This window comes from Aplysia californica, unplaced genomic scaffold, assembly GCF_000002075.1.
Source record: "Aplysia californica isolate F4 #8 unplaced genomic scaffold, AplCal3.0 scaffold00266, whole genome shotgun sequence".
Taxonomy (NCBI): Eukaryota; Metazoa; Mollusca; class Gastropoda; order Aplysiida; family Aplysiidae; genus Aplysia; species Aplysia californica.
In genome coordinates, this window is record NW_004797536.1 from 67723 (window position 1) to 94359 (window position 26637).

General features: G+C 37.2%; 2 protein-coding genes across 3 annotated transcripts in view; one reads left to right on the forward strand and one right to left on the reverse strand.

Moving 5' to 3' along the window:
• The first annotated feature begins 622 nt into the window (after positions 1–622).
• On the forward strand, positions 623–8694 carry LOC101849060 (cytokine receptor-like factor 3). The gene is made up of 8 exons (XM_005100948.2): positions 623–702; positions 2911–3038; positions 3620–3827; positions 4497–4584; positions 5065–5242; positions 5661–5904; positions 6487–6732; positions 8254–8694. The coding sequence occupies exons 2-8, from the start codon at positions 2931–2933 to the stop codon at positions 8541–8543; spliced, it is 1362 nt and encodes a 453-aa protein (XP_005101005.1). The 5' UTR covers positions 623–702; positions 2911–2930; the 3' UTR covers positions 8544–8694.
• A 9182-nt stretch (positions 8695–17876) lies between these two features.
• Positions 17877–26637, reverse strand: part of LOC101849297 — an 11457-nt gene continuing 2696 nt past the window's right edge. For both annotated transcript variants that reach the window (XM_005100950.3, XM_005100949.3), the window contains exon 2: positions 17877–25540. In XM_005100950.3, the coding sequence (XP_005101007.1) occupies positions 21450–25391 (3942 nt within the window). In that variant the 5' untranslated portion in view covers positions 25392–25540 and the 3' untranslated portion in view covers positions 17877–21449. The remainder of the gene's footprint in view (positions 25541–26637) is intronic.

Here is a 26637-nt window from a genome sequence, read left to right on the forward strand (position 1 = left end):
CCAGTCACAGTCGCTCTGACTGTGTGCGCGTGAATTGGTCTGTCGCCTTATCTTCTTGTTTCCAGTCCAACATCTTACACTTACAAACAACCTTTGCAGAAGGGCGAAAAACGATTCTGAGAGAGGCCGAGGAGGCACTCGAGAGAAAAGAATACATAACAAAGAAATGAATAAAAGGCATTATTTAAAAAAATAAATGTTTCGCCTTACCGTAGTGGCGTAGTCGAAGTCCGGCTACCTCTTCGTGTAACGGTGTACGTTTTCCTTTCCACAGTAGTAAACATCTGCCGCTCTTGTTTTTCTTTTTGTGGAAACCAGGGACGAGAACTTCCGTCTTTGTGTACACAACAATCGAATGCGAGTTTTGTTCCCTGGTGAGTTTTTAAAATGTTGGACCAATCTCGTTAACGAATAAAATAGCATTATAAGACATGACCGCAGTTTTCGATTGTTGTAGCACAAACAGTTCCAATATATTGGGAAAAAAATTGAATTAATTTTTTAAAATTTGAAATCAGTGATTTATTACTCCTAATTTATTCCCCTAATTATTGTTATCTCGCTTCTCCAAAACTTGCAGAAGAGTTATATGAAAAGTAGAAACGAGCAGTTGGCATTAATTTCATTGTAAACTCCCTTTACACGTCTCCCGACACTCGACACAACTGACTTCATGCATCGGTTACCGGGTGAAATAAGAAAGTATGTCTCGTCATGTCAATTTTCTATGTTCTTTTATCTTTGGTATACGTGTTAATTTATTTCTGATGATAGATCTCGTGTTGCATTCCTTTGGATAAGATTAGAAAGCCCACAGATCCATATTTCCTTCTTCAAAACTAAGTTCCTCCCCTCCCCCCTCGTCTTTCATCATCGAGACTTGGAAAGGCGAAGGTAGGAGAAAGTCGTCAACTAAATCTAAGGTCTAGCTAGATTCTAAGTCTAGAATCTAGATCTAGAAATCTACTCCACACTCCATGCACAGTACTTAACAATTTCTTTATGGAATTAATGTTTCACCATCTTGAATGTTCCATTCTTATGAAAGGGTAGAGTGTAGGCCTACTATTAACAAGCACAAGGCCAAGGCCAAGGGTCTCAATATTCCGCTATTTAGCGGGTTTCCGCTAGCTACCGCCATTACCTCCGCTAAACCACCACTCTCTGTTGATATATCTAGATCTAGATCTAGATTAGGCTTAATCAAAATTGTAATTATTTGGTAAGTGACCCTTATTTGAAATGGTCTTCTAAACCCTCAAATTGATATGAAATACGCGCAGCGTATGAAATAACCTTGCTTTGATAAATTGGTGGTTTTTATTTCAGCATTCTAGATCTAGATCTATTTGTTAAACAGTGTATTATAATAATAGGGGTCTTGTCTCGCGAATACGGTCTTCTGTCTTGATCTCGCGGATTCCTTAAAAAAAATTCTGAGTAGAGTTTAAACCCTGGGTGTGCTCTGCAGAAAAATATGTAGCCTATGGATTACAAGGACAAAATTTTATATGATGAGATTGTGATTGATTGAAAACAGTTTTTTGGTGAGTTACTTCTTTTACAAAGTCAAGGCCCGGAGCGTGATACTATAAATAAATTAAATTAAATGGTAAATTTTCACGTTCATTCTCGCACACAGAGATGCACCGTTTTGGGGGTCGAACTGCAGTATTTTTTGCTGCTGATCACCCATGCAGCCAATAAAACTGTCGCAAATCAATTATTTTCAAGAAAATGCCAAACCTAACTCCAAAACATCAAATTATGTAACCCGACAGATTTTGTTTAAACTTCATATGGGGCGTACCCCCTTGAAACCCCCTGATGGGAAGGCTACAAAGCTCGGATTATGAAAATATTTCAAAAACTATTACTACTAGATCTATTACTTTGCAGCAGAAATGAAGTCAATATATAGCAATAGTTAATTAACTTTATATCTATGATGATTGGCACTACTCATTAAATTCAAATGCCTCCTGGGTGTTTTCTTTTTCTTTTTGACGGATTACAAGTTTAATTGTGATCTGGTGTAGAAAGAAAAAAGTTATATTTTAAAGCTATGACTTTCCTCAAGACTCAAGAGTCTTACTGAGACAATCAAACTTTTTAAAAATTTAGCTGAAGTTCTATTATAGAGTGATTTCCTAGTGATAAATGGGGTTTAGCTCTAAAATATTCTGACAGATTCTTTAAAAAGTCAGTTCCATTTGCTTACTACGTGCAGTCAGATTGGGGGTCTCAGGCCTTCAAAATTATATAATCATGTGTATTACAGTGTATCAAATTACCCTCTTTGGGGGTTTGGGACCTAGTTCAATGTGCTCAGGAAATATTTTTATATTTCTCCTGATGAAAAAAAAAGAAGAAAAAATCAATATTTTAATGCCAACTCAACCTCCTAGATGTGAACTGAAAATAATGGTGGGCTCTTAGTCACTATGTAACTGTTTCTAGTTTAAATGATTTTAAATAACCTGCTTGATTACTGGCATTAGGTCTAACAACTAACAGCTGTGTCCACTTCTTTTCTTAGTCCTCCTTAAAATTGCCACAAACCCATCCCTTTTGTCTCTTAAAAGAAATACTGAATCAAAGTATCTAACCCCTACCAATTTGGACTGACAGACGACTTTGACTCTAACCTAAGGCAGGTGTCACAAACTATGACCCACTGGTCTGGTCTTGTTGCCTACAAAGTCAGTTAATGTAGCCCACCTGAGGACCCCCCCAAAAAAAAACAAAAAAAAAACAAAAAAAACAACAAAAAAAAAGAAAAAATCTTGAAATATAATGTGTGTAGCTTGCCTAGGATACACAGCAAGCACTAGCAAAATTTGATGATATCTTGAAAGTGTAACGCCAGTTTCACAGACCTTAATTGTGTTGTTTTTTGTCCTCCTTCAGATATTTCCCCACCTTCCACAATGACTGCCGAACTGATTCAAAGTGTTGTGGAAATCATGGATTCTGCGCACAATTATCGCTATGAGTTGGCTGAAGTAAATGACGAGCTCAAATATCTCCAAGATCAGGTAAAGAAAAAATGACATCTTATGTATATATATACTTTTTGATGACATGAGTTTTCACTTGCTGAGGCTTCTACTACGATCTTGTGAGGGGAGTAGACCACTCAGTAGTTTAAGAATACAAATTTTGCAATGATTAAATGCTGAGTGTGAAAATATGTGATGTTTCCCGCTTGGTTGCTTGTGACGCTGTCAGAGGACGGTTAAGGACCTGTTTCACAACATGCCACACGTTAATGGTGTTTAAATTGAAATTTTGATTCACTTGCATTCACACTATTACATTCACATAAATGTACTCACCGTGTTTGTTGTACATTCAAAAATACATTAACCGTCAACTGAATTACAGTATCCCCCAATATTTTGTACAAAGTTCTTACATTTCCATGATGCTTTCAGCATCATTTGACAGAGTCGGATTGCATTAATTGTCAACTGTCAGACTCTTTAGTCAGGTTTTTACCATTGTATGTGTTTGTGTTATTTTGGTTTATATTGAATTACAGTTTTATTTTAAATATTTTGTATAAATTTCCAGATACATGGTTCAAAATGAATTGATGTAATTTTTTTGTCTGCAGATAAATGTCAGCAGCGATGCAGCCCATAAACAAGTGGAGACTCACTTTGCTCGTTTGAAAAATGCTGTGGTATCAGCTCTGGACCAGCGACTGGCCGACTTAAAGAACGACATTGAAAACATTCGGATAGACGCTTTAAAGCCTCTGGAAGAATGCCAAGCTCTGGTGAATGAAAATCTTGGGTCTGCTGCTGTAGTGATGGACGAAGGCAAGTCTTGAAAGATACATGTTGCTGTGATTTACGTAATGTAATTGTGCAGTTGTTCGTCTTATGCACCATGATCAGTAACTGAGTAAATCTACACGACACTGTTTTGACCTGAAGTTGAAAACTAAAACTGTTGGTTTTGTTCTAGTTTTGAGGTGAAAAATTTTAAAAATGAATTCATTTATTGATTTTCACTCTTAACTGCTTCAATGTCAAGACGTGATATTTATAAATTAAAGAGAATTTCCTTCTGTTACAAGAAGTTTTTTCTGCAGCATCTTTCTAGAAAAACTCATGTTGTGAGATAAAGAAAGGAAATTGTGTTTTTGTAGTTTTTGCTAATGGGCTTTCCAGGTAATGGACTAAACGAATGAAAATATGGTTGATATTGAAAATATCAGAGGAAATATTGTTCTCAATATGATGTACTGTTTATGTGTACCGGGTAACATAAATATGAGGCTAGGATCAGAACCAGATAAGTGATTTCTTTACATCTAGAAAAGAGCTGCACTTTTGGAAAAGCTTTTTTGCTCTTTTAGCACACTCTTGCAGTATCAGTAATGCAAGATTTGTAACTTTGTTTGTGGTACTAATTTGAAATGAGGTGTAAATAAAATTTGAATTTGTGGATTGATTAAACCAATTTGTACATATATGTTATTTTAGGTGCATCAATACTGGCTGACAATCCAGAAGCCAACTGTGAGAAGATTGTGAAGTTTAAGGAAAATCCAAAGACCAAAGCTCTTTCGAGGTTTGTCATCTTTTGTGACACAGGTTCATTGGTGATTTGTGTTTGTTGCTCGTGTTTGTGTTTTTGACATTATCAGTGATGTACCTCAGTATTTTCGTCTGACTTAATTTATTATTTTTTCAATTTTGTTTGTTTGTTTGTTTGTTTGTTTGTTTGCTATTGTTGTGATTTTGTTGGATTCTGGCCAAATAGATTTTTTCTGTATTATTTAAAATTTCAGTATTCTGTTCACACTATCTGTGTTTGTCAAGAAGGAATGGATAGGCTTTTGTTTTCTTGTTAAATGGTTGTCTTTGTTTGTGGAAACTTTTACTAGACTACTTTTAGCAGAGTCCAACTACTTATTTTGATACTCTTTCAATATTGTCCCTGTTTCAGATGTATCCCTGTGAGTCATATATTGAGTGGGGTTTTTTTTTTGCTCTGTGATTATTGGATCATTGCCGAAAATTAACTATTTTTAAAACTTTGTTCTTGCAGTGTCCCTGCCATCCCCACTCCTTCAGAAGTCGCCTGTGTGAATGTGGTTTTGTCTCACGATATTGAGAAGTATATCGAGTCGACTGTGTTATCAGAAGGCCGCATTCTTGCCCGAGCTCCTGTCCAGATCTCTGAAGTTATTGAAAAGCCAGGAGGTCTCTTAGTGAATTGGAGTGAGGTGAGGTGAATTTAGATTACCTGGTTTAAAAATATGTTGCCAAATTCATTCTATCTTCTGTTTTAACTTGTTATTTACCAAAGACTGAAATTGTCTTATCACATTGTTATCCTCACTTTACATGAATAAGTTTGATATGAACCCTCCTGCCACACAATTAAACTCGAAAGTCTTCTTCCAAATTAAATCATTGTGGTAATGTCTCTTGTGAAATGCTGAACGACTGTGACTGTTACTTTAAGAAAAATATTTGATATGTGATATTATTAATGTCTCTTCTTGCCCCCACTCTTAGTCTCAGCCTTGACACATTAGTAAGTTGGGTTAAAGTGATGACTTTTGTGTTCAATAAAAAAAAAGTTAAATTATAAACATAACAAAAGAAATAGAGTTGGGAACTGTCTCCTTTCAACCACAGATTGATGAAGAGAGCGACATCACAGAGTTCTGGCTGCAATACGCATCCGGTAATCACAAATCCTCTGACAGTGCAAACGCTGTGTACCACACAGCGTATGTGGGGACGTCAGGCTGCTATTTGATCAAGCATCTGCGCACCAACAGTCCCTACACGCTGCGTGTGTGTGGGAGGGGCGAGTCGGACACTCCCTGGTCTGCCTGGAGTATCCCCAAAGTTGCCTCCACTGCCATAGAGCATTACAGTAAGAGATCATGTTTTGCTCTCTCTCTCTCTCTCTCTATCTCTCTCGTAAATGGTCAGCGATGCCAACAGCATGCTGGAACTCAACACTTGCTCAGGGGTCTTTGAAAAGTGCTGAAAGTGGGTTTCTGAAATGTCCCAGCACTCAGGTTCTGGCACGATAGATATTGTGCTATGTAGCTCAAAGTTCATTGTTTTTTTTCTAAATTCACGAACAACTCCAGGCTGAGGTCTGTGATTGGGGGTAATATTTGTTTCCTTTTGGGTGGCCTTGTAATTTTGTAATTTGATTCATTAAGATTCTCCTATGATTTTGGGCTTGAGTGTTTTTTGTTCATATATCAATGCACGAGCTGTAAGTTTAGAACTCACTTTATTTTTTAATTTCATATTTCCGAAATTGTTATATAACTTCCATTTTCTGTCTACTTGTGCTATGTCATGGTGGTATTTGGGAAGAGATGCACTTCTGCAGCAGGGAAGGTGACTTGAAGGACAAACAAATTGTTTACTCAAAGTCTCTTCTGCTCCTCCTAACATAATTGCAGATTTGTGAGCTTGTGCATTTTTTTCTGTTCTGCAGAGTGGAGTCCGTCAGAGAGCAAGGCATACTGCTTGAGCAACGAAGACAAAGTTGCGACCCGCACTGCTGAGGGTGTTTCCCATGTGCTGTATTCCAGCGAGGCCAGCTTTAAGCAGGACAATACGCTCACCATAAAAATCCTCGACGATGCTGACAAGTCACCCGGAGACGGGCTCTGTATATCCACGAAGAACAGCGACGTTGAGTTCTTTGGCCAAGAGGAGATTATTTTTGTGAACTTATACGGTATGTACTGATATGATGTGACTCTTGCTATTGATTTTTATAGTTGTGTTGTTTTTGGACTTATGATCAAGCTGGCATACTTTTCTTTGCATTCCTCTCTTTACCTGTCCCCGTCGTTTTGTGCAAGAAAAATTTTGAAATTATGCAAACTGAGCCCAAAAATGTGAAATTATATGATTCTGTAAATTTTAACAAAGAATGATAAAGGAAAATAATGAGAAATTATGCAAAAAATGATCAAATTATGCAGGGTGCGTTGAACCACGGGGACAGTTTTACTGTAGGTTTTGCAAACTTGCAAGTTTTCTTTCTAGCATGTAGATGATATATCTGATAAATGATATATATATATTCTCTTATGGTTTTGTGAGAGGATGATAAAATTTCAACTTAATAAAGGTTTTTGCTCTTATGATCTCCTACTGTCAACTCGCAGCTACATATTATATTGCCTGGGTATTTGTTTAGTCTTTGGCACTTCAGGATTAGTTTTTTTTGTAACATGTTGGGCTTCTGACTATACTCATGCCACCAATAGTGCTGTTTGTGGCTGTTTTACTTGGGAGAGAACAGTGTGATTTGTACAACTTACTTTTGCTGGTGGGGGGGGGGGGGGGTCGCATGAGTATGAGCCAATTTGGTTCTGCATAGTATTTCCATAGTTCATCACATGTTACTTCAAAACATTAGGGACTGAAAATCTCACTGGTGACTAAGAGACGAGGGAATTGTAGCTTCCTGCAGTCTTTTATGATATGGTCAAGGCTACAGATAGGAAGTCCATTGGTGTTTCACTAGAAAAGAAAATGTTTGCAGTTTTATGATGCTGAATGTGGACGACACTTTGCTTATTTCTCAATATTCGTGTCAGTTAAAATTTCCCCTCGTGTCTGCAAGGTAAAAGAGCACAATGCCCCTGTTACGCGAACATTACATTATTTTTTTTCCTGCTTCTGTGGCTGGTGTGTGCAGTTTTGCACAAGAACTTCAATCTTGGCCTTGCTGTAGCGGTAGCGACTGCTGTATCCTTCTGAATTTGTGAGAGAAAAAAATGAAATTGTAGTTGATACACCTTCATCAACACTATTTAGTTAATTTAGGATGTGCTGTCTGCGTGGTTTTATGCAAAAAAAATTCTTAAATTATGCGATTCTGTTAATTTTAACAAAGAAATGATAAAGGAAAATAATGAGAAATTATGCAAAAATGATCAAATTTTGCTAAATTATGCGGGGTGCATAAACCATGGGGACAGACTGTGGGCTACTCTTCAACCCTCAGGGCCAACCCTGATTGATAGGCAAAAAAACATCTCAGAAGATAGATGGAGATACTCAATAGAGAAGCTCCCCTCATGGGAACCGAACTCTTGTGTTCTGCATGGGACAGAAAAAAGCACCAGACCATTACACAGCAGTTGCTGGTTTTGAATCATTGAAAGCGAGCAGATGTTAAATGTGGTCACTTTGATATCATAACTACAACTAACATCATCTCTGTTTTTTTGTCTTGTCTTCACAGGTAGTGTGTATGTGAATGGGCAAGAGATGACCATGAAGCTGCCGGAAATCAGGAAAGGCTCTATAGTTGCTTTTCAGGCGGAACTCCTGCCAAACGGCAAGGTCAGGGTCAGTGTGCAGCACGAGGACAAAGAGTTGACCTTTGACTGGAAGATCGAGGTCCCACCTCCCTCTTCTGCTGGACCAAGTATGCTGCTTGGGATGGGAGCAGGGGAGCCGGCGGAAGACAGGCTAGCTCTGTACTTTGGGATCAAGTTTAGCCAGGAAGAGTGGAAAATAGCTGTAGATTGAGTTGTCGTTTTTTCCTTCTCGGTTAATTTTCCAATTTGTCTCTTTCATTCTTTCACCGTTGGTGGTTGATGGGCATTCTGGCGTTGTTTGCTCCTTCTTTCCTGTCAAAACATCTATTGTCCTTATCTCTCCTTCTTTTCTTTGTACGTTAACCCTATCCGTATGCCCTGGGGTCATTTTATACCCCCGGGGTTGTGTTCTTCACATTTTAGAATACTTCTAGTGCGAAGATCTCTTGGAAACTTTCAGTATTTCTCAAAAAAATCATTTCGACAGACTGCTGTGCAAAGCGTACAGATCAGATTAACGAGTAAATTTCCGCTGTGGAAAGTGGTGGCACAGAGTTCCCCACGTCGTATGGATACTGTAGTAAAACACGACGTACGGATAGTGTTAATATCTAGTAACCTCTCTTACCGTTTACGTAGATAGAAAAGTGAGATTCATCATGTTTCCGTAGATAAAAGTGAGATTGATCAATGTTTATATATAGTTTCAGTGGTTAGAAACATTAAATGACCAAGCTTGACTAGTCAAGACATATATATCAGTGTACTATGTGATAGCTTTTAAAGACTTGTTCCATAACTTTTCTATGCCCAAACTTTGCCTGATATATATATGTTTTGATGATGAAAGTGTCTTCATAAATATTGTTTTAACTTTCCCTGGTGATGTGGATGCTGAAGGTTCTGATGTAGACTTAGATAATGTGTACAATATTTCTTTTTCTTTTCTTCAAGCACCTTTCATTGTTTTTCGACGGAGACTGGTCTTGAAACGTGTTATGCGTATATATATTTGTGAATTTCATAATGCATCGAGGAGAAAATTTTAAAAACAATATTGTTTCTGGATGAAAAACAGGGATGTCTAACGGTAAATTAGAGTAAGGACAGTGAATTTTATTAGTTTTCAGCTAATTGATCACGATCTGATCTGTGCAATGGTCACATCTTGGTTTACTCTTAAGTAAAGCTTTTCATTTGTCCATAAAATAGAGCCAGAATGTTGTGAACATGGATTGGTTGAGCTCATTACACTCTCTATAATAAAGTTATAATTGAACAGCATTTATATTGCACATTCACTCAACAGCAAACTCTGTACGCTCTACAATCTATATTCTATAATAAACATTTATAAATGAATAGCATTTGTATAGCGCATCCGCTCAACAGCAAACTCTGTGCGGCTTTACAATCTTTATTATTAACTCAGCAGTCCCTAGAACACCCAGAAACATTCTTCGCTTCCATGTACGCTTACAGCGACAGACTTGAGTTATTTCACCTTCATACTTCATGTCACAAATTGTTGGTGTTTCCTCCTTTCTAGCTCCAGCATGTGTTTTGGTCCCCTCAGTTGTCATCATTTCAACTACCGTACTCAGTGTTGTACTCTGCCATACGTCACTTGTCGAAATGGTGTATGGCAGAGTTCTACTCTGTAGCACTCACTTTGTGCTTTACTTACAAGACAAAGGACTCATTGTATATGGTAGGTTTTTATTTTTCTATTTCTTGTACTGCTCTGTGGACTGATGGCAGTATTGAGAGAATTACAACACGTTGTGAGTTTGAATACATTGATATTGTTTTAGTCTTCCTTACTTACTATCTTGCCTCACTTAACAGTTTACTACTGGGAATGGCATATTGGCAGGCCCAATTTGTTTCCAAGTTCATCACCTTTTTTTTTTCTTCACATTGTGCTGTTATTTAAATTTTTTTAAAAAAATTTCCCAATATGGTAAATGATTCTCATTAAACTGATGTGAGTTTGTTGTCTATGAGCTTCCCCACTCTTGCTGAAGGATTATTTGCTAAAGCTTTGTTTTTATGTTGGAAAAAAAAAAGAAAGAAATATAATCAAAAGGGGTTTTATGCCACATTAATGTTTTTTGAAAAAATTGTTTTTATTACTCCTCGCCTATAACATGACCTTACGTATAATAGGAGGGTATACTTGACTCCAAAATCTGCCCAGTTTAGTAGGTGACATGAATAATACTGGGTGAGTTTCTGACATGATGCCGAAAGGAGATAAATTTGTCATTTTAAAAATTGCTCGTGTTATAGACGATTGTATGTGTAAGGTATTCTGGTCTGTGCCTCCACTGTAATATCTCATCAATGTACAACTGCATTGCACCTCTGTAGTTCCCTGTCTTTCTGATGTAGGTGGTTGGTGGGTGCTCGGGTGTTGTATGCTCCTTCTTTCCTATCAAACATATATCGCCCATATCCCTTTTTTGTATTTGGGAATTTTTGTGTGTGTTTGTTACTCTCTTGTAACTGTTTGTTACTCTCTTGTAACTGTTTGTTACTCTCTTGTAACACCTCTAATCTTTGGCACTTATATGACCGAATTGTGTTGCAAGTGCAGTAATACTGACTAAAAACAGGTCTTTCTGATGCTGTGCGGGCTCCAGCATTGACAGCTGCTCTTTCTTTGCTGCTGTCGTTCAATGCAGTGCTGAAACTATTGTACTTGAAAGTTGTGAGAGTGTTTTCATTATAATCGAATTATGTTGCACTGTACTCTGTAAATGAATTGAAAAGCGAAGGGAGAGAGAATTGTAATGTATCTCTTTGTCTCTTTGTAACCATTTACTCATACTCCGTCTGCTCTTACAATAGACAACCAGATAGTGTTTATATTTCTATTGGAATAAATGTTTATTGTGGTACTGCCTGCAAGATTAGGACTTTCTGTAGAGTTACTGGCCATTGAATAAAAACTGCTATGCGCTTGTATTAACTACAGTGTATATATATATATATTTTAAAAATATATACATGCACCTTTCTCTGTCAGATTTCTCTTAATTTGGCTCTTCAAGTCTCAAAGAGGTTTGCCATAAAGCTTTCTGTGTCTTGTCTGAAATTTTTTATTTAACTAATATTGTAAAGTTCATCTTATGCTTGCGGTATCAAAGCTACATATTTTCCCAACCCATTTTCAATGGAGCAAGGATGTAGTTTAAGTTGGTTGGTGATTAATGATTATTTAGTACTGTTGAACTTGTCCAAGATGACCACCCATTGTCGAGGAAAAAATGGTAATTTTAGACAGTTGGATGTCTTGGACACTGTCATAATCTAGACTCTATACATATTAGGAAAAAAAAATCCTTGGGGGGGGGGGGGGGGCATGGGGGGAACATGGCAAGTGGTTCATTGTGTAGGTAATTGTCTTGGACAGGGTCGTTAGAACAGGTTTGTATGTATGTACCAATATGACACGACAATGTGGTTCTTTTCTTTTTTTTTTGGAGATAATTACGAGGTTCTTCTCCTGACAGACTAGACTTTGAATCGTCGTTTCTTGTTGCTCCCTAGTCCCAGTGCCCTATTGCGTACAGGCTGCCTTTGTTATATCCCGATGAGCACCTTTGTTGCTGCTACTCGTTAACTCTCATGTGATCTCAGCATGTGTAAATATATATGTAGATACATATACTACTCTCTTTTGCCTGCGTTTCTGCACTGTTGAAGTCAAAGAAAATGATGAAAAATCTATAGCTTTTTGGCCTACCTTGGCTGTCCTTTTACCAGATTTGTACATTTTGATAAGAAGACACTTCACACCCTTGGTATAATATAATGCTATATTTGTCTTTAAAAGGGTTTGAGGAGCTCTTGTTTGCTACTAATGTTTAGAAAGACATGCAAAATATTTTACAGTGGTTAGAGTTAGAGGGTACTAGAATCTACATGTACTTGTATTGATAGGTCTTGCTATCCAGGTTTTAAAAAAATATTTTTATTTGGGAGGGGGTCTGTTTGCAATTTTCCCGCACCAAATAAATGTTCATTAATGTTTCGATGTGCTTCTTTCTTTTACTCAAACAAAGCACTCTCCTGCAGCTTACTTTTCTGTAAATGAGAATGTAGCTTGGGCCATGAGTGTTTTGTCCTCCTTATTGTAAAAGTCAATAAAGATCCCTTCAGATATTCTGTAATTTAATACATCAATGCCTAATGAAATTCCTACAAAGTTTGACGTTGAAAGTCTTTGTAGCGGCAGGTTTTCTTTCTTTCTAAAATTAATTATTTTTTAAATTTCTGAACTTTTTTGTTTAACCCAGTATTTGTTTGGGTGATTTTTCTTTAGCAAACCTGCATTTTTGTGTTTGGCAAATCTTTATGCCTAACTTTTATGTTAAAAAAAGGGGGATCAGGGTTAATGTTATTCACATTGTAAAATGATGATGCATGTAAAATTCTGTACCGGTACCGTAATTGTAATAAAGGTAACAGTAAAAAGTAACAGGTCAAATGTTATTTTAATGATAAGTCTTTCTCAATATAATATGCAAGAAAATTATAGAAAAGCTTAATTGTGACCATGTTTTAAAGGTACTCCTCAGACACTTTCAAATTGAGTGTAATATTATAATGAGTATGAGAGTACTTTTGACCAAACTGCACAACTGCGATAAGTGTATCTCAAAGTGGTATTAGTCTAATTTTTGCATTGAATGTTTCCCTGTTTCACGAAAAGGAATGAAAATTGTCAGAGTGGATGGGAAAAAGCTCTCTCAGCCAGGTCTTGTAGTTTTTTCCCTGTTCAGATGGGATTTTTTAAGAGAATATTTTTCTTCCATACAGTCTGGGGCATTAAAAGAAAAGGCTGGGATGGTAAAAAACTAGATCTAATCATTACCATACGATTTCGGTGATATTTATTGTTAGATAATCAATCTTCACCTTTGGATTTTATAGCAACCCTTAGGTACATGTTGTAGTATTTACCTGTCATTTTACGAAATCCTTGAAGAGATTTGCACCGGGTATTTGAGAAGTGTGAAAGAATATAGTTTTTTAACTCAATTATGCCACTGCCATGCAGCATTTGCTCTATTTGTAGTCTACTGCCCTCTGTGTAAAAAAAAAAGGCCAGTATTTGTGGTAGTGTGAGTGAGAATTTTTTTTTCTGTGATGGGTACATCATAAAAGGAAATATGTGGGGTTTTTTTACCCTTTGCTTGCTAATTGCAACTTCCATCCCCCTTGCAAAGTATAAAAATGGAGCTTGAAGTCTATTGAAGTACGGTACATGTGTTTATTAACCATAAGTTCCCTCATTAACTATTTTGACTGTTCTCATACATTGTATTCAAAGTTTTGTATTGAGGTCAACAATATTATGTTAAAAATGTAGTAAGATTGAAGAGATCTGTTTAATGAGACACAAAGTTGTTTGTGTGCCTCATTGCAACTTCAACTTCACACATTTCTAAGAAACTCATCATTACCTGACCCGAGACTGTCTTGGGCTCTTTGAAAGGATTTAACACTTTGCAGTCACACAGCCAGCAGTATAAAATACCCCATCTGGTCACTCTGCCAGGAGAGTGACTGCAACATACTCAGGTGACCGCAACGCATAAATTTCAGCGTCGCATTATTACACCAAGTGACTGCAAAATGTTAAAAGCAGCCGTAGTTGTAAAGGGGGTGAAGTTCTCTTGAAAATAAAGTTTTAGATAGTGTCTTGAGTCTGATGTGTGATATAAGATGTGCCTGAATGTGTAGCATAGTTGCCTCACAACTGAACATAATTTTTCTTGTCTTCTCTGTCTTGTCAAGGGTTTTTAATTCAATGTTGAAATTTGAAAACGTATTATATTTACTCTGTTGTGTATTGTATTGTGTCATGTTTTTTTAGCTGTTTTTTTTGTTTGGTCTGAGGGGGGGTCCTGGGGTATTGTGTTGCTAAAACATTCATCATGTGACCGTGCTTTGAAAAGGGTTTCAATCTTGTGTTTCATCGTACATATTTTTGTGTTTGATATTGGTACTTTCTGTGTTTCTTTGACAACATTTTCAAAAAGACATGGATGGAAATGGAAAGCATTGATACTGGCTATGGTGGTTGTACTTACTAGATTACTAGTCTGTCCCCGTCGTTTTATGCCAGAAAAATTCTGAAATTATGCAAAATGAGCCCAAAAATGGGAAATTATGCGATTCTGTTTATTTTAACATAGAATGATAATATAAAGTTAAAGGAAAATAATCGGAAATTATGCCAAAAATGATCAAATTTTGCTAAATTATGCGGGGTGCATAAAACCACGGGGACAGACTAGTACTGTGAATTGAGCAGTGCAATCTGTTTCTATTTCAGGGCTGTTTATGGAAAGGTTGTGTCCCCTACCAAAAACATTTATCGCTTTCACTAAGAAAAATACAAATTATGTTGGCAGTTTTTTCATCTCTCTTTACTTTAAAAGTAGATTCTAGAAGTCTTGAATTTTAGGACGACTTAATGTATGGTTTTCAGAATGAGCCTGTATTGGTGTAGATCTGATTTTAAGGTTGGTTTGAGATATTTTTGATGAAAGTCATGTGTTACAGGTAAATGTTATTTATGACAAATACATTGCTTCAAAATTTACTGAATAATTTTTAAGTTGTACTGTATCTCTGTTAGTTTAGTGTGATTATAACTAGAAAGAGTTTTTTTAAAGGACTGATAAATGGTTTTTAAGTAGAATTTTGTGGCTTCCAAGTGGCATTGTTTTTAACTTATAAATCTTTGAGCAGCAGCACCGTTGCTGATAATACATTTTGTGAGTTCACTTACTAAGTAAAAATTAAGCTTTTAAACAGCAGTACACAGCGTTAAAATTTAAAGCATGTTCTGCAAACAGCTTGCAAGAGGATAGGCCTTATTCTTTTTAAAGAACGTTTGAGAAAATGTGATTCTTCTGGATTCTCCTGCTTATCTATAATCTGTTTACCATGGCATAGATATGTCAATGTTGCATATGGATGAGTATGGAGCCCCACTGAGTTTTTCTCCACAAAATGTAATGCCTTTCTCTGCTTCCTTCCAACCCTTATTTTGAATGATAATGATAGATATTTTGCTTCCATTTGGTGGTGCTATATCATGTATTGCTAACACTTTGCATTTATCGAATAATGACACGTGTGTAAGTTATACGGTTTCATTAAAATATTACAAAAATTGACATAAAAAAGTGTTGTGTTTCTTGTTACTGTTTTTTCTCAAAGTGTCAGGTCTGACTCTGTTTTTTTGCATTCATACGATTACTTGCGTCTTTTTAGTTTCACAGTTTTCTTTTCAAGACTATAAAATTTACAGTAGTACTATGGGCACATAGAAAGTAGAAGAAGGCTACATTAGATCTAGTTGGAATATATCTTTAGTAGGCTATTTCCCCTCAATGCTGGTGTATGGCCATCCTTGTTTGTTTGTCTTGAGTAGAGTTTTTACGGCGCTCCCAACTGGGTAATCCTTGCTCAATTAATTTCTTGGACATGACAATCCAAGAACTTTCACATGATTTTCCGTCTACATGTACAGTTTAACGTGGATAGGTCGAACACAGAAGACTCGAAATCACGCATCCGTCGAACTGTCCCTGCGGTCCCGCTTTTTTTTTCTTCTTTATCTTTGTAAGATATCCCTCAAACTACAGGTCCCTCATACAATCAAGGCTGGTCCTGAAGAATTCAAGCTATCCGTGTTATACTGTAGTACTTGGGTTCATTATTGGAGGTGGATAGGTCAAGGACTCCCCTGTTTCACTCAGTGGTGACGGGCTACATCTTGATGAAAGTAGACTAGTCTCTTATCTCTCTGAGGCTTGAGTACAATTCATTCATTGGTGCGGAGAATTTTTATCAAGTATATCAGCCTTTCTTCTGAGATCAGATGTTGCATCCCTCTTAGTCCAGGCTGATCCAGACCTGAGTCCACATCCCAAATAATCTAAATTGTGTTGATGGGGGCGTAAAAACATCTACATTAATTCAAATTTTTAAAGTTTTTAAAGTGGGGGGAGGGGCTCAACAGGTATGATGTTATGATGTTCGCCAGTGTCAACCTGGGGGTCCGGAGTTCAACCTTCACAAGCACGGAGTTTTCTTTCTTCTCATGTTTTTTTCCACCTTTTGATCCTAGGACAGGTAGGATCAAGCCCCTAACCTTCTGAAGTCCTCTGAGATAAAGACTAAGATAGAAGTTTTGCACCTATATGGTCACTAAGTGGTTCTAAAATTGAAAAGAGTAGGCCCTTCCAGCGGGCAAAATTTAAAAAATTAATTCCTACCCAAAACAGAAGTCACTCTGGTCAGAATATAAATATATAAATATATATATTATAATATGTATATATATATATATATATATATATGTATAATATATATATATATATATATATATAATTTATATATATTTATAAACTCTTAAGAGTACCTTTGGAAACAGCACGTGGCTGCCTGTCGGGCAACGGATAATCCTACATTCTAGTCTAGGAGTAAAAAAAAAATAAAGTTGTTCCCAAATCCGATCTGGACATTGTGGATTGCCTTGCTAGTGAGACAAGTTCTTGGGCCTTCAGCAAAATGTGATAATACTGATAGGGTGGCTAATTCCTTTCCGTGCCGCCTTTACTTCCCCAACTCAAAGTCAGGTACCCATTACTACACTAGCTGCTCCGCCACCGCACCCTCATTCTATAATGAGTAAAAGGATATAATAGCAATGTAAAGCCTACATAAAAATCAGCTGCACTATGACTATGAGATAAAGATCGTTCAGTCATTACTTCCTGAGGCATAGGAAGAAGGGACAAAAAAATTTCTCTTAATTGGGGAAGGGCTATAATGTCTTTTGACGTAACTTAACTACAGCGATGCACTACGTGGATGGACGTAACATGAAACGGCTAAAAGGTCAGCAAATAGTTCTGCATGTAGATCATGTATACTGCCACAAGCTGACAAAACGCCTTTTTTCCCATTTAGGCGTCAAAATTTTTTATTTTTGCTAAATAGAAAGTCTGATCAGTTACCCCACCTGTGTGAAAAAAATCAGAGAGAAACTGTAACTAGTTTTTGAATGAATTAGAATTCACATTTTGGGAAGACTATTTTTCAAGGTTACGCTGAAAAAAAATTTGTTTTTCTCGAAACAGCTGTGAAAAAAAAGACGTTTTGTCACCTTACGGCAATATAGTAAGTCAGTAAAACAATACTGCAAAGAGCAAAGCCCTGTTCAACTTCACATGTTCAAATCCCAGACTGGGCATTCCTGAACTCAGGTGGTCTTGGTGAGTTTTCAAGGCTCTCTTGAACTCAGATGTCTCGGTGCTAATAGCGACAGACATTAAATTTGGAGGGCTCGCTTCTTAAATTCTGAATAGTGTTGATAAGTATAGCGGCACTCCACCCATACACTTTGAAGTAATATGAAGACAGAAAAGAAGACTACACCAAACAATGCAAAAGAGACAAATACACAAAGCAGTTTTGCAAACAAGACAAAAAATTCCCATTAGACTTCTCAGACTATTGTCAACATGGCTGCAGAGAGCCAGACTTTACTATTTAAGTTGTGACACAATATCCATGTCACATAAACAAAAAAAGTTAAACATACATTATGTATAATACAAAAATTGTAAAAGTAACAGAAAATGCGTTTGTAAGAGTTCATGCACTAGCACATGTATATATGTAAGTATGAAGAAGTTCAAAGTCAGCAAGCTCAAGAAATTCAAAGATTTGACAGAGGATCCAGAAATGAATGAGGAGTCTTCCAGACTGTTGGAGAACTTGGAGGAAGAGGTCATAGGGCGGGCCCTGCCAGACTCAGGTCGTCTTGTTGAGTTTTCAAGGCTCTACTCTCCTGAACTCATTTGTCTCGGTGCTAATGGTGACAGACATTAAATTTGGAGGACCAGCTTCTTAAATTCTGAATAGTGTTGATAAGAATAGCCGCACTCCACCCATACACTCTAAAGTAATATGAAGACAGAAAAGAAGACTACACCAAAAAATGCAAGAGACAAATACACAAAGCAGTTTTGCAAACAAGACAAAAAATTCCCATTAGACTTCTCAGACTATTTTCAACATGGCTGCAGAGAGCCAGACTTTACTATTTAAGTTGTGACACAATATCCATGTCACATAAACAAAAAAATTAAACATACATTATGTATAATACAAAAATTGTAAAAGTAACAGAAAATGTGTTTGTAAGAGTTCATGCACTAGCACATGTATATGTAAGTATGAAGAAGTTCAAAGTCAGCAGGGTCAAGAAATTCAAAGATTTGACGGAGGATCCAGAAATGAATGAGGAGTCTTCCAGACTGTTGGAGAACTTGGAGGAAGAGGTCATGGGGCGGGCCCTGCCAGACTCAGGTCATCTTGTTGAGTTTTCAAGGCTCTACTCTCCTGAACTCATTTGTCTCGGTGCTAATGGTGACAGACATTAAATTTGGAGGACCAGCTTCTTAAATTCTGAATAGTGTTGATAAGAATAGCCGCACTCCACCCATACACTCTAAAGTAATATGAAGACAGAAAAGAAGACTACACCAAAAAATGCAAAAGAGACAAATACATTAAGCAGTTGTGCAAACAAGACAACAAATTTCAATTAGACTTCTAAGATTATTTTCAACATGGCTGTACAGAGCCAGACTTTAATACATGTATTTAAGTTGTGACACGATATCCATGTCACATAAACAAAAAAATTAAACATATTATGTATACATGTAATACAAAAATTGTTAAAGAAAATATGTTTGTAAGTTCATGCACTAGCACATGATGTAAGTATGAAGAAGTTCAAAGTCAGCACAATTAATCAATAGGTTCAAAGATTTGACGGAGGATCCAGAAATGAACGAGGAGTCTTCCAGACTGTTGGGGGACTTGGAGGAAGAGGTAATACCGTAATGGGGCGGGCCCTGCCACAAAAGAACAAGTTTACCTACACAGTGAAGTGGGAGACACAGAAAGGTGACTGTTTGCTTCTTCACTTTCTTTCAGTATAAAAGTGAGCTGGGCTTTAATGAAGGGTGGGGGTTTTTTTTCTCCCCTTTTTAATGACACTTTTTGCTCTGAGCGTCAGCTAAATGATGGCTTCTTGAAAATAACGTTTAAACTGACCAGAGAACAAGTGAGCCGGCCCAGAGCCCATCCCTTCAAGAACCTTCGAAAGAGAAGAAAGTGTTGATAATTTTGGATGGGCACAGAAGCCACACTATGAACCTTGAGGCTATAAGTTTAGCCAAAGAAAACTTTGGGGAGATGTTAAGCCTGCCATCGCACACGACATACAAATTACAACCCCTCGACTGAAGTTTTTTAAAGCCCCTGCAGACCTACTATGACTCCGCTGTTCAAAAGTGGCTTAGGAATCACCCGGGTAGGGCAGAGGGACAGCTTCACTACTTCAAGTGTCGTCTCTATTTTGTGAACCCTACTTGAAAGTAAATATCAGCAATAAATGGTTTCAGGTCATGTGGCATTTATCCCACTTCGCGTGACATGTTCGACGAACATGAGTTCACATCATCTTTTTGCAAACAGCCTGCACTGTATTAAAGAAATCTGTGTGTCTACAAAATTTCATTATGTTATGTCCATAAATGCATACTCTCTGCTGGTTTGAAAAAAAAAGGTCCATATTACCCTACTAGGCAAAGAAGTTCTACAAACACATGAACACAATAAAAAAACAAAGAAAGAAAATAAAAACAAAAACACACAAAAATACACACTGAAAGCAGTTAACAGTGATGACGAACAGCACTAGTGCAAAAGACGTGGAAGATCTGCTTCAGGTGCAATTTGTTCCCCTTGGCGCAGTTATTTATAACCGTGGATGAAAGTTTCGGTAATTTTAAAGGAAATTTAATCATTATTTTCCAACTTTTGCGGAAAATTGGCTAAAATTCTTGAATTGACGAAAATGGCAAAAGTTGCGCTGAGGGCAAAAGTTGCGCGAGTAAATTTCTCTGAGGACAGATAAACAGAGGTTATCAATTCTGACTATTGCAGGAGTGAGTACCATGATCATAGCATAGAAACTCCTTTATGTCAAAAAGTGAAACAAGGAAACAAACAAGCCAAGTCAAAAGATTAAGGAAACGCTACATTGAAAACAGGAACCAAATGGGAAAATAAGATGCAAGGAGACAAGAAGAGGACAAAAAAAGATGAAAGTGAGACAAGAAGTGGACAAAAAAAGATGAAAGTGAGACAAGAAGTGGACAAAAAAAGACGAAAGTGAGACAAGAAGAGGACAAAAAAAGATGAAAGTGAGACAGAGAATAACAAAGAGAGAGAGTTCTGTATTACGACTGGAGAGACAATTTATAAAGACAGAACTAAACACTTTTAAATTAAAAAGATCAATGGTGTTTGGACAATAGCCTGCACGTACATGACGTAGTTTGATCGGGACGGAAATGTTGAAAAAGATTTAAAGACAGAAGAGAGGAACGGTATGAATACATGTGTATGCTGTAAACTGTAAAGGAATTTGAGCTCCAGATGTGTATCTGGATACTTCTTAAACATTACATCTCAATTTACAAACTATGAAAGGAAATATCATTTGTTCACATGAGATAAAAAGTACAAAAACACCCTGAAGTGGATCTCATAAAACAAAGGAACAAACTGGCAATGAAATGTCAGGAGGGACAAAAACCTTTCTTCAGTAAACAATAGAACCTTATATATTCAATTCCTAATTCTAGGTACTTCCTTGAAATAAATACAAACAACCCTACCCATTAAAAACGCAAAAGTCTGTCAGTTCATAAAGCCTGAACCAAGTCTTCATTTTCACATCCTGGCAATACATGGTCTGGATGAGTTTCTGGTGTAAATTTTACCTTCATCCCAGCTGTCATAGGCCAGGATCTTTCTCATAGACATGAAGCACACCAGTAGGCAAGCTGCTGCTTAAGAAAATGCAATCCTCTGCGGTGCCTTCAGTGAGGTAGAAAAGAATATCGATGATATATGTGCATGAGATGAGTTATAAAATGTCTCTTGAAAACCAAACATAATGTGGCAGAACGAGATATCAATGCTAGGCACTACAATACTGTTGTTACACATGAAATGTATCTTGAGTATCAGCTAATACAATGTCCTCGTTCGACCCATCATGCTCCGAGGGGCAGATTCTTTTTTCTAATGCCTGAAGAATTTCTTGTTCTAAAAACTGGGCGTCTGTGATGACAGATGAAGGCACATTACAGAGAATATGGCTGCCCTCATTGTCAAAAGATGGTCCAGCCATGGAGTCGGACAGACTTGGAGCAATCCCTAACGCTGCAACAGTTTCAAGAGCCCCAGAGGTGTCAACCGTGTAGAAGGAAGTGCTATCTTGACTGATGGACTTGGCGTCCAGACCATCAGTCACAAACTCAGTTGGTATTTCCATCAAGGTGTCCGGGTCTTCCACCTCTTCTCTGCTTATAATCAATTCTTGTCCCGAGGCGTCTCGGCTCACAATCAGTTCCTGTCCTGAGTAAAAGATATTCTGTGAGCTATCCAGATGGGGCACCTCCGCAACAGTAAACTCAACATTGCCATCCAGGTGTTCCGTAATAGGAACTGTAGGATAAGAATAGACTTCCCCCGTTTCTTCTCCAGGTACAATATCCTGATTTACAAAAGCAGATTCCACAGACTCAATCTTTGAGTGCTCTTGAATGACTGTAGGATCGGGTACCAATGTATGAAGCCTTTTATTGAGAAAAGAAACATGTTGAGGACTTTCTATTCTGTTTTCGACAAGATGAGTCACAGAAGGTAAATTATTCACCGGGCCTGGAGCACCCTGAAAATGGGAGAACTGAGTTTCTGTGATCTGGTCTCCTGGGTCCACAGAAATGACGGGTGTCTGTAAAACTATGGTCCTTCCCTGAGTATCAGTCTGGAGAATGAAATATTTGGTATCTTCTGACTGAGGTTGTACTGGTATATGATGACTCACAGGTTCCTGCTTGGTAGGGAGTATGATAAAATGATTGCCATTGTTGAAATCAGGGGATAAAGAATGAGCGTTCTTCACTTTGTGAGGTTCAAAGCCGGCAGTTAAATGAGGTGTTCTCTCCAGTATTTGAACTTCAGAACTGTAGACTTGTTTTGAGGTTGTGGGAAGGTCTGTTGCTTCTATGAATGAGGTCTTCAGGACAGAGGGGACTGCATCATATTGCTTTGATGAAGAAGCAACATGAGAAACAGGTATATTTGTCCTGCTGTCTGGGGTTTGCAATGGGGAATGGACTAAGAACTGAGTTTGGTTGGGACCAATCACAGTCATATTGTTGGAAAGCAACTTTCCTCTACCATTCAAATTCTGATGGTGAATCTCTTGCATTGGGATGCAACGTACAGAATCGGCATTAAGTTTTATTTGCTGTAAGACTGTAGGATTTTGATGAAATTTCCTGTGGTCTGTGGGGCCATAATTAACAACAGTGCCTTTAGGTTTGACAATGACAGTTTGAACAGACGAGAGCTGCTTACTTTGTTTGGGATGTTTCGCTAAATTGCTTTCACTTATACTTTCAATAGGTTTACTTAAGCCACCTTTTGGCTTCGAGAATTTGTTTGCATCTTTCACAAGAATAGGGGTCTGGGTTCCAAGACTGACTGCCTTGGAGTTGTGTATGGCCTGATCAATGATTTCAGCCATGGAACGTTCAGGTGCCGTGGATTTCTCCTTTCCTTTCTTGGATATAATTTTGGCATCACGAATTGCTTGATCTATCAAAGAAGCAAGAACAGATCCAGAAGTGATACCGTCTTTTTTTTTGGAATCCTCCATGGCTTTATTCAACACCTCCGTGACAGACGTCACTGTCCCCGGGGACTCTCGGTGGCTTTTTAAGTGCCGAATAAGACTGTTCTCCGCTGTGTACTGACGCGGACAAAGCAAACACTTGTAAGGCTTAGGTAGAGAGGCTTTGGGTTTGGTGTGAATAACTTGATGTCGGAGGAGTTTACTCTTCGTGATGAAGCTTTTCTCACATTCACCACACTTATGCGGTCGGATGTTGGTGTGAATTTTTATGTGTATTTGCATGTTCACTTCTTGAGAAAATTTCTTTCCACACAACGGGCACTCGTAAGGCTGTTCTCCGGTGTGAACAGTGGTGTGTCGTTGAAGATCTCGCCGCGTGGCAAACTTTTTGCCACAGGTATCACAGGCGATATTTTTTGGCAGTTTAACTCCTTGATGTTTTTTCAAGTGAGAATTAAGTTCTGATCTGTATACAAAGTTCTTTTGGCAAATATCACAATGAAACTTTCTGTCTAAAGTGTGCCTTCTTTTGTGCATGACAGCATCTCCTTTTGTTAAGTATTTCTTACCACAAATATCACAAGGAAACTTGCGTTCCACCACATGTCTTTGAGCATGATTGTCCAACCATTTCTTCACAGCAAAACTCTGACTGCAAATGTCACATTTGAAAGGTTTATAGGCATTGGGGTGACGTTTTTTGTGGATGAACAACAGTCTTCTGTCTTTGAATGTTCTCTTACAAGGGAAGCATTTGTGCAAATTCTTTTCCTTGTTGCCGACTTGCTTTGAAATGTGTCTCCTCAAAGCCAAAGGGAATCTGTTCTTACTTGAAACAGTGTCCTGGTCACTTTGATTTTTTGAATGTTCACATTTAGTTTTATGTTCTTGCAGCTCCGGCATGTCTCTAAACTGTGATTTGCACATACCACAAGAAAAAGTAGAAGGAACAGAGAACTTACATTCATGATTCTCAATGTGAGATTTGAGCCCTTGAAAATGAGAAAATTTCAGTTCACACTGCAAACACTGATATGGCATGGAACAATTATGTTGCATCATATGTTCGGAATAAGATTCATTCCTCAAAAAACAACAGCAACACTGTGGACACTTCAGTAACAAACTTTTATCTTCATCTATTTGCCTTTCTTGTTTACCGAATAGTCGACTTTTGCTTGAAACAGTCCTAAATTGCAACTTCTTGTCTTCTCCTCCATTCCCAGTACTGCAACTTGAAGTTTTCTTTTTTCTCTCTGCACTCACTTTAGACTTGACCTTTACAGGAGATTTTTCCTGGGCACCGATTTCAATGGGAGGCGACTGTTTATGCTTACTTCGACTTTGAGGTACAATAAAATCATCACCTAACTTCTTTTTTGCATTTCTTTTTCCAACACTAGCCATTGGACCAGAGGTCTGGCTTTTACTTTTAATGGAAACATTAACCATTTCTATTGAGTTCGGCACACGAGAACCTCTTCGTCGATTTATCTGAGAGGATATCGATATCGCTCCATTATAAATAGGCAAAAGTTGACAGTGATTTTTGTTAACCTTTGACTTTTCACATTCTTTGTTGTTGATGCCATGACTTATTTGTTCTTCAATCTGTGTGGCAGAATATTTACTATTAAAAGTTTTATTTGCATTTTCTTTGGGGGTAAGCCCTTCATGCTTCTTCAAATGAGTAACAATATCTTTTTCACCCATGAATGTAAGGCCACAATATCCACATTTCCAGCCACTGGGATTCATTTCTGTATTTTCAGATGCCTGATTGACATCATCCTTTTGAAAATTTAGACCATCAAACATACTCTTTCGTTTTACAAGTGTTCGGAACCTTTTTGTAACCATAGGGTAAGTTCCATTTGATGAGCTCTGATCATTTTCTAAATGAGTACTATTTTCTTTCTCTGATGACATAGCTTGTTCTGTTCTTTGACCAGTTGTGTCGTGTCCAGTTTGGAGTTCATCAAATAATTCCATGTCTTCGCTGACGAATGTCTTTTCCTTACTTTGCTTTTCACTTGCATATTGATGATCAAATACAGCTGGCGGCTCTTTTAGCCCAGAGATTCTTTTGTCCAGAGGGTCAGAACACTGTTGGTAAACCATTCCTTTGGTTCCTTTTGTTGAAGCAACAGTTGATAAACCAGCAACATCAGGTGTGGTGTCTAAGGACTTGGAGTTTAAAGGTTGATTTCTGTCTGAGCTGTTGTGCATCACTTCCATTCTTTACAGGACTAGATCCATCTTACTATCAGGAGACAAAACTAATTTTACAGATTTTCTGAAAATGTTTCCTTTTCACTAGGATGAAAATGCAGGTTCGCGGATGACAGCAACCTGGTATGCCATTTCTCATCTTCATAAAGCCTCGCCTGCAAAAAGATTGACAAAGAAAAGAAGGAAAAATTAATCAATTGTCAAGTTAGGGCAAAATTCACAAAGATAAAATAAAGGTTTCAAAATTAAGTTCATAACAAAGATTTTAGAGCATTCTATTCTTCTGAAGTAGCAATATTAACAGAGCTTCTTTCAAAAGGAAAAAAAGGTTTCGTAAAACAAAGATCTGAAAGTGTTCTTAATAAGTCTTGATAATATGTGTAACAGGGACAGTGCTCAAGCACAACCCAAGGAGGGGAAAAGGGAGGGGGGCAGGGTTGGTGATTTTAAAACATTTTTTAAATACAAATTAAAAAAATCGATTTTAAAAATTTAAATCAGATTTTTAAATTTTTAAATATTTTTTTTTAAATGTCGACACAGTTTGGGATTTTTGGTGGCTAAAAGTATGTTCTTTTAGTGCAAAATGCATTGTCTTTATTTTAACTGATGATTAATTTAAGCAACTGCAAAAGAAAGCCTTAATCTGCTCTATATCAGTGAGTTACGGCTACAGGCAAAAAATGAAGAAAATGTCAGTCTAAAAAGAAGGGGGGAGGGGGTAATTATGCATAGATAAACTTGCATTTTATTACAGTGTGTGTGTGTGTGCGTGTGCGCTTGTGTTTGTCTAAAAAGAAAAAGAAAATGCTAATTTCAATTATGAAAAAAAAGTAAATTGAATGCTGTATTATTTTACTACTTACAGCTTACAGGGGGGGAAAGCAGACTTTTAAGCATGATTATATTAGTCTACTAAACGTTATATCTGTTTTATGAAACCAAGGAAAGGAATTCTGAATGTTTAAATATATGTAAAAACAGAATACATTTTATAAAAAGTGATTTAAATCACTGATCTTTATTTGTAAAAATCAAGTTGATTAAAATGTTAAAAATCAACTAATTTAAATCAAACCAGCTCTGATTTCAATTATGGAAAAAAAAAAAATGAATACTGTATTATTTTACAGTGACAGGGGGGAAAGCAGACTTTTAAGCATATAATTATATATTAGATCTAGTCTACTAAACCTTCTATCTGTTTTATGAAACCGAGGAAAGGAATTCTGAATGTTGAAATATGTAAAAA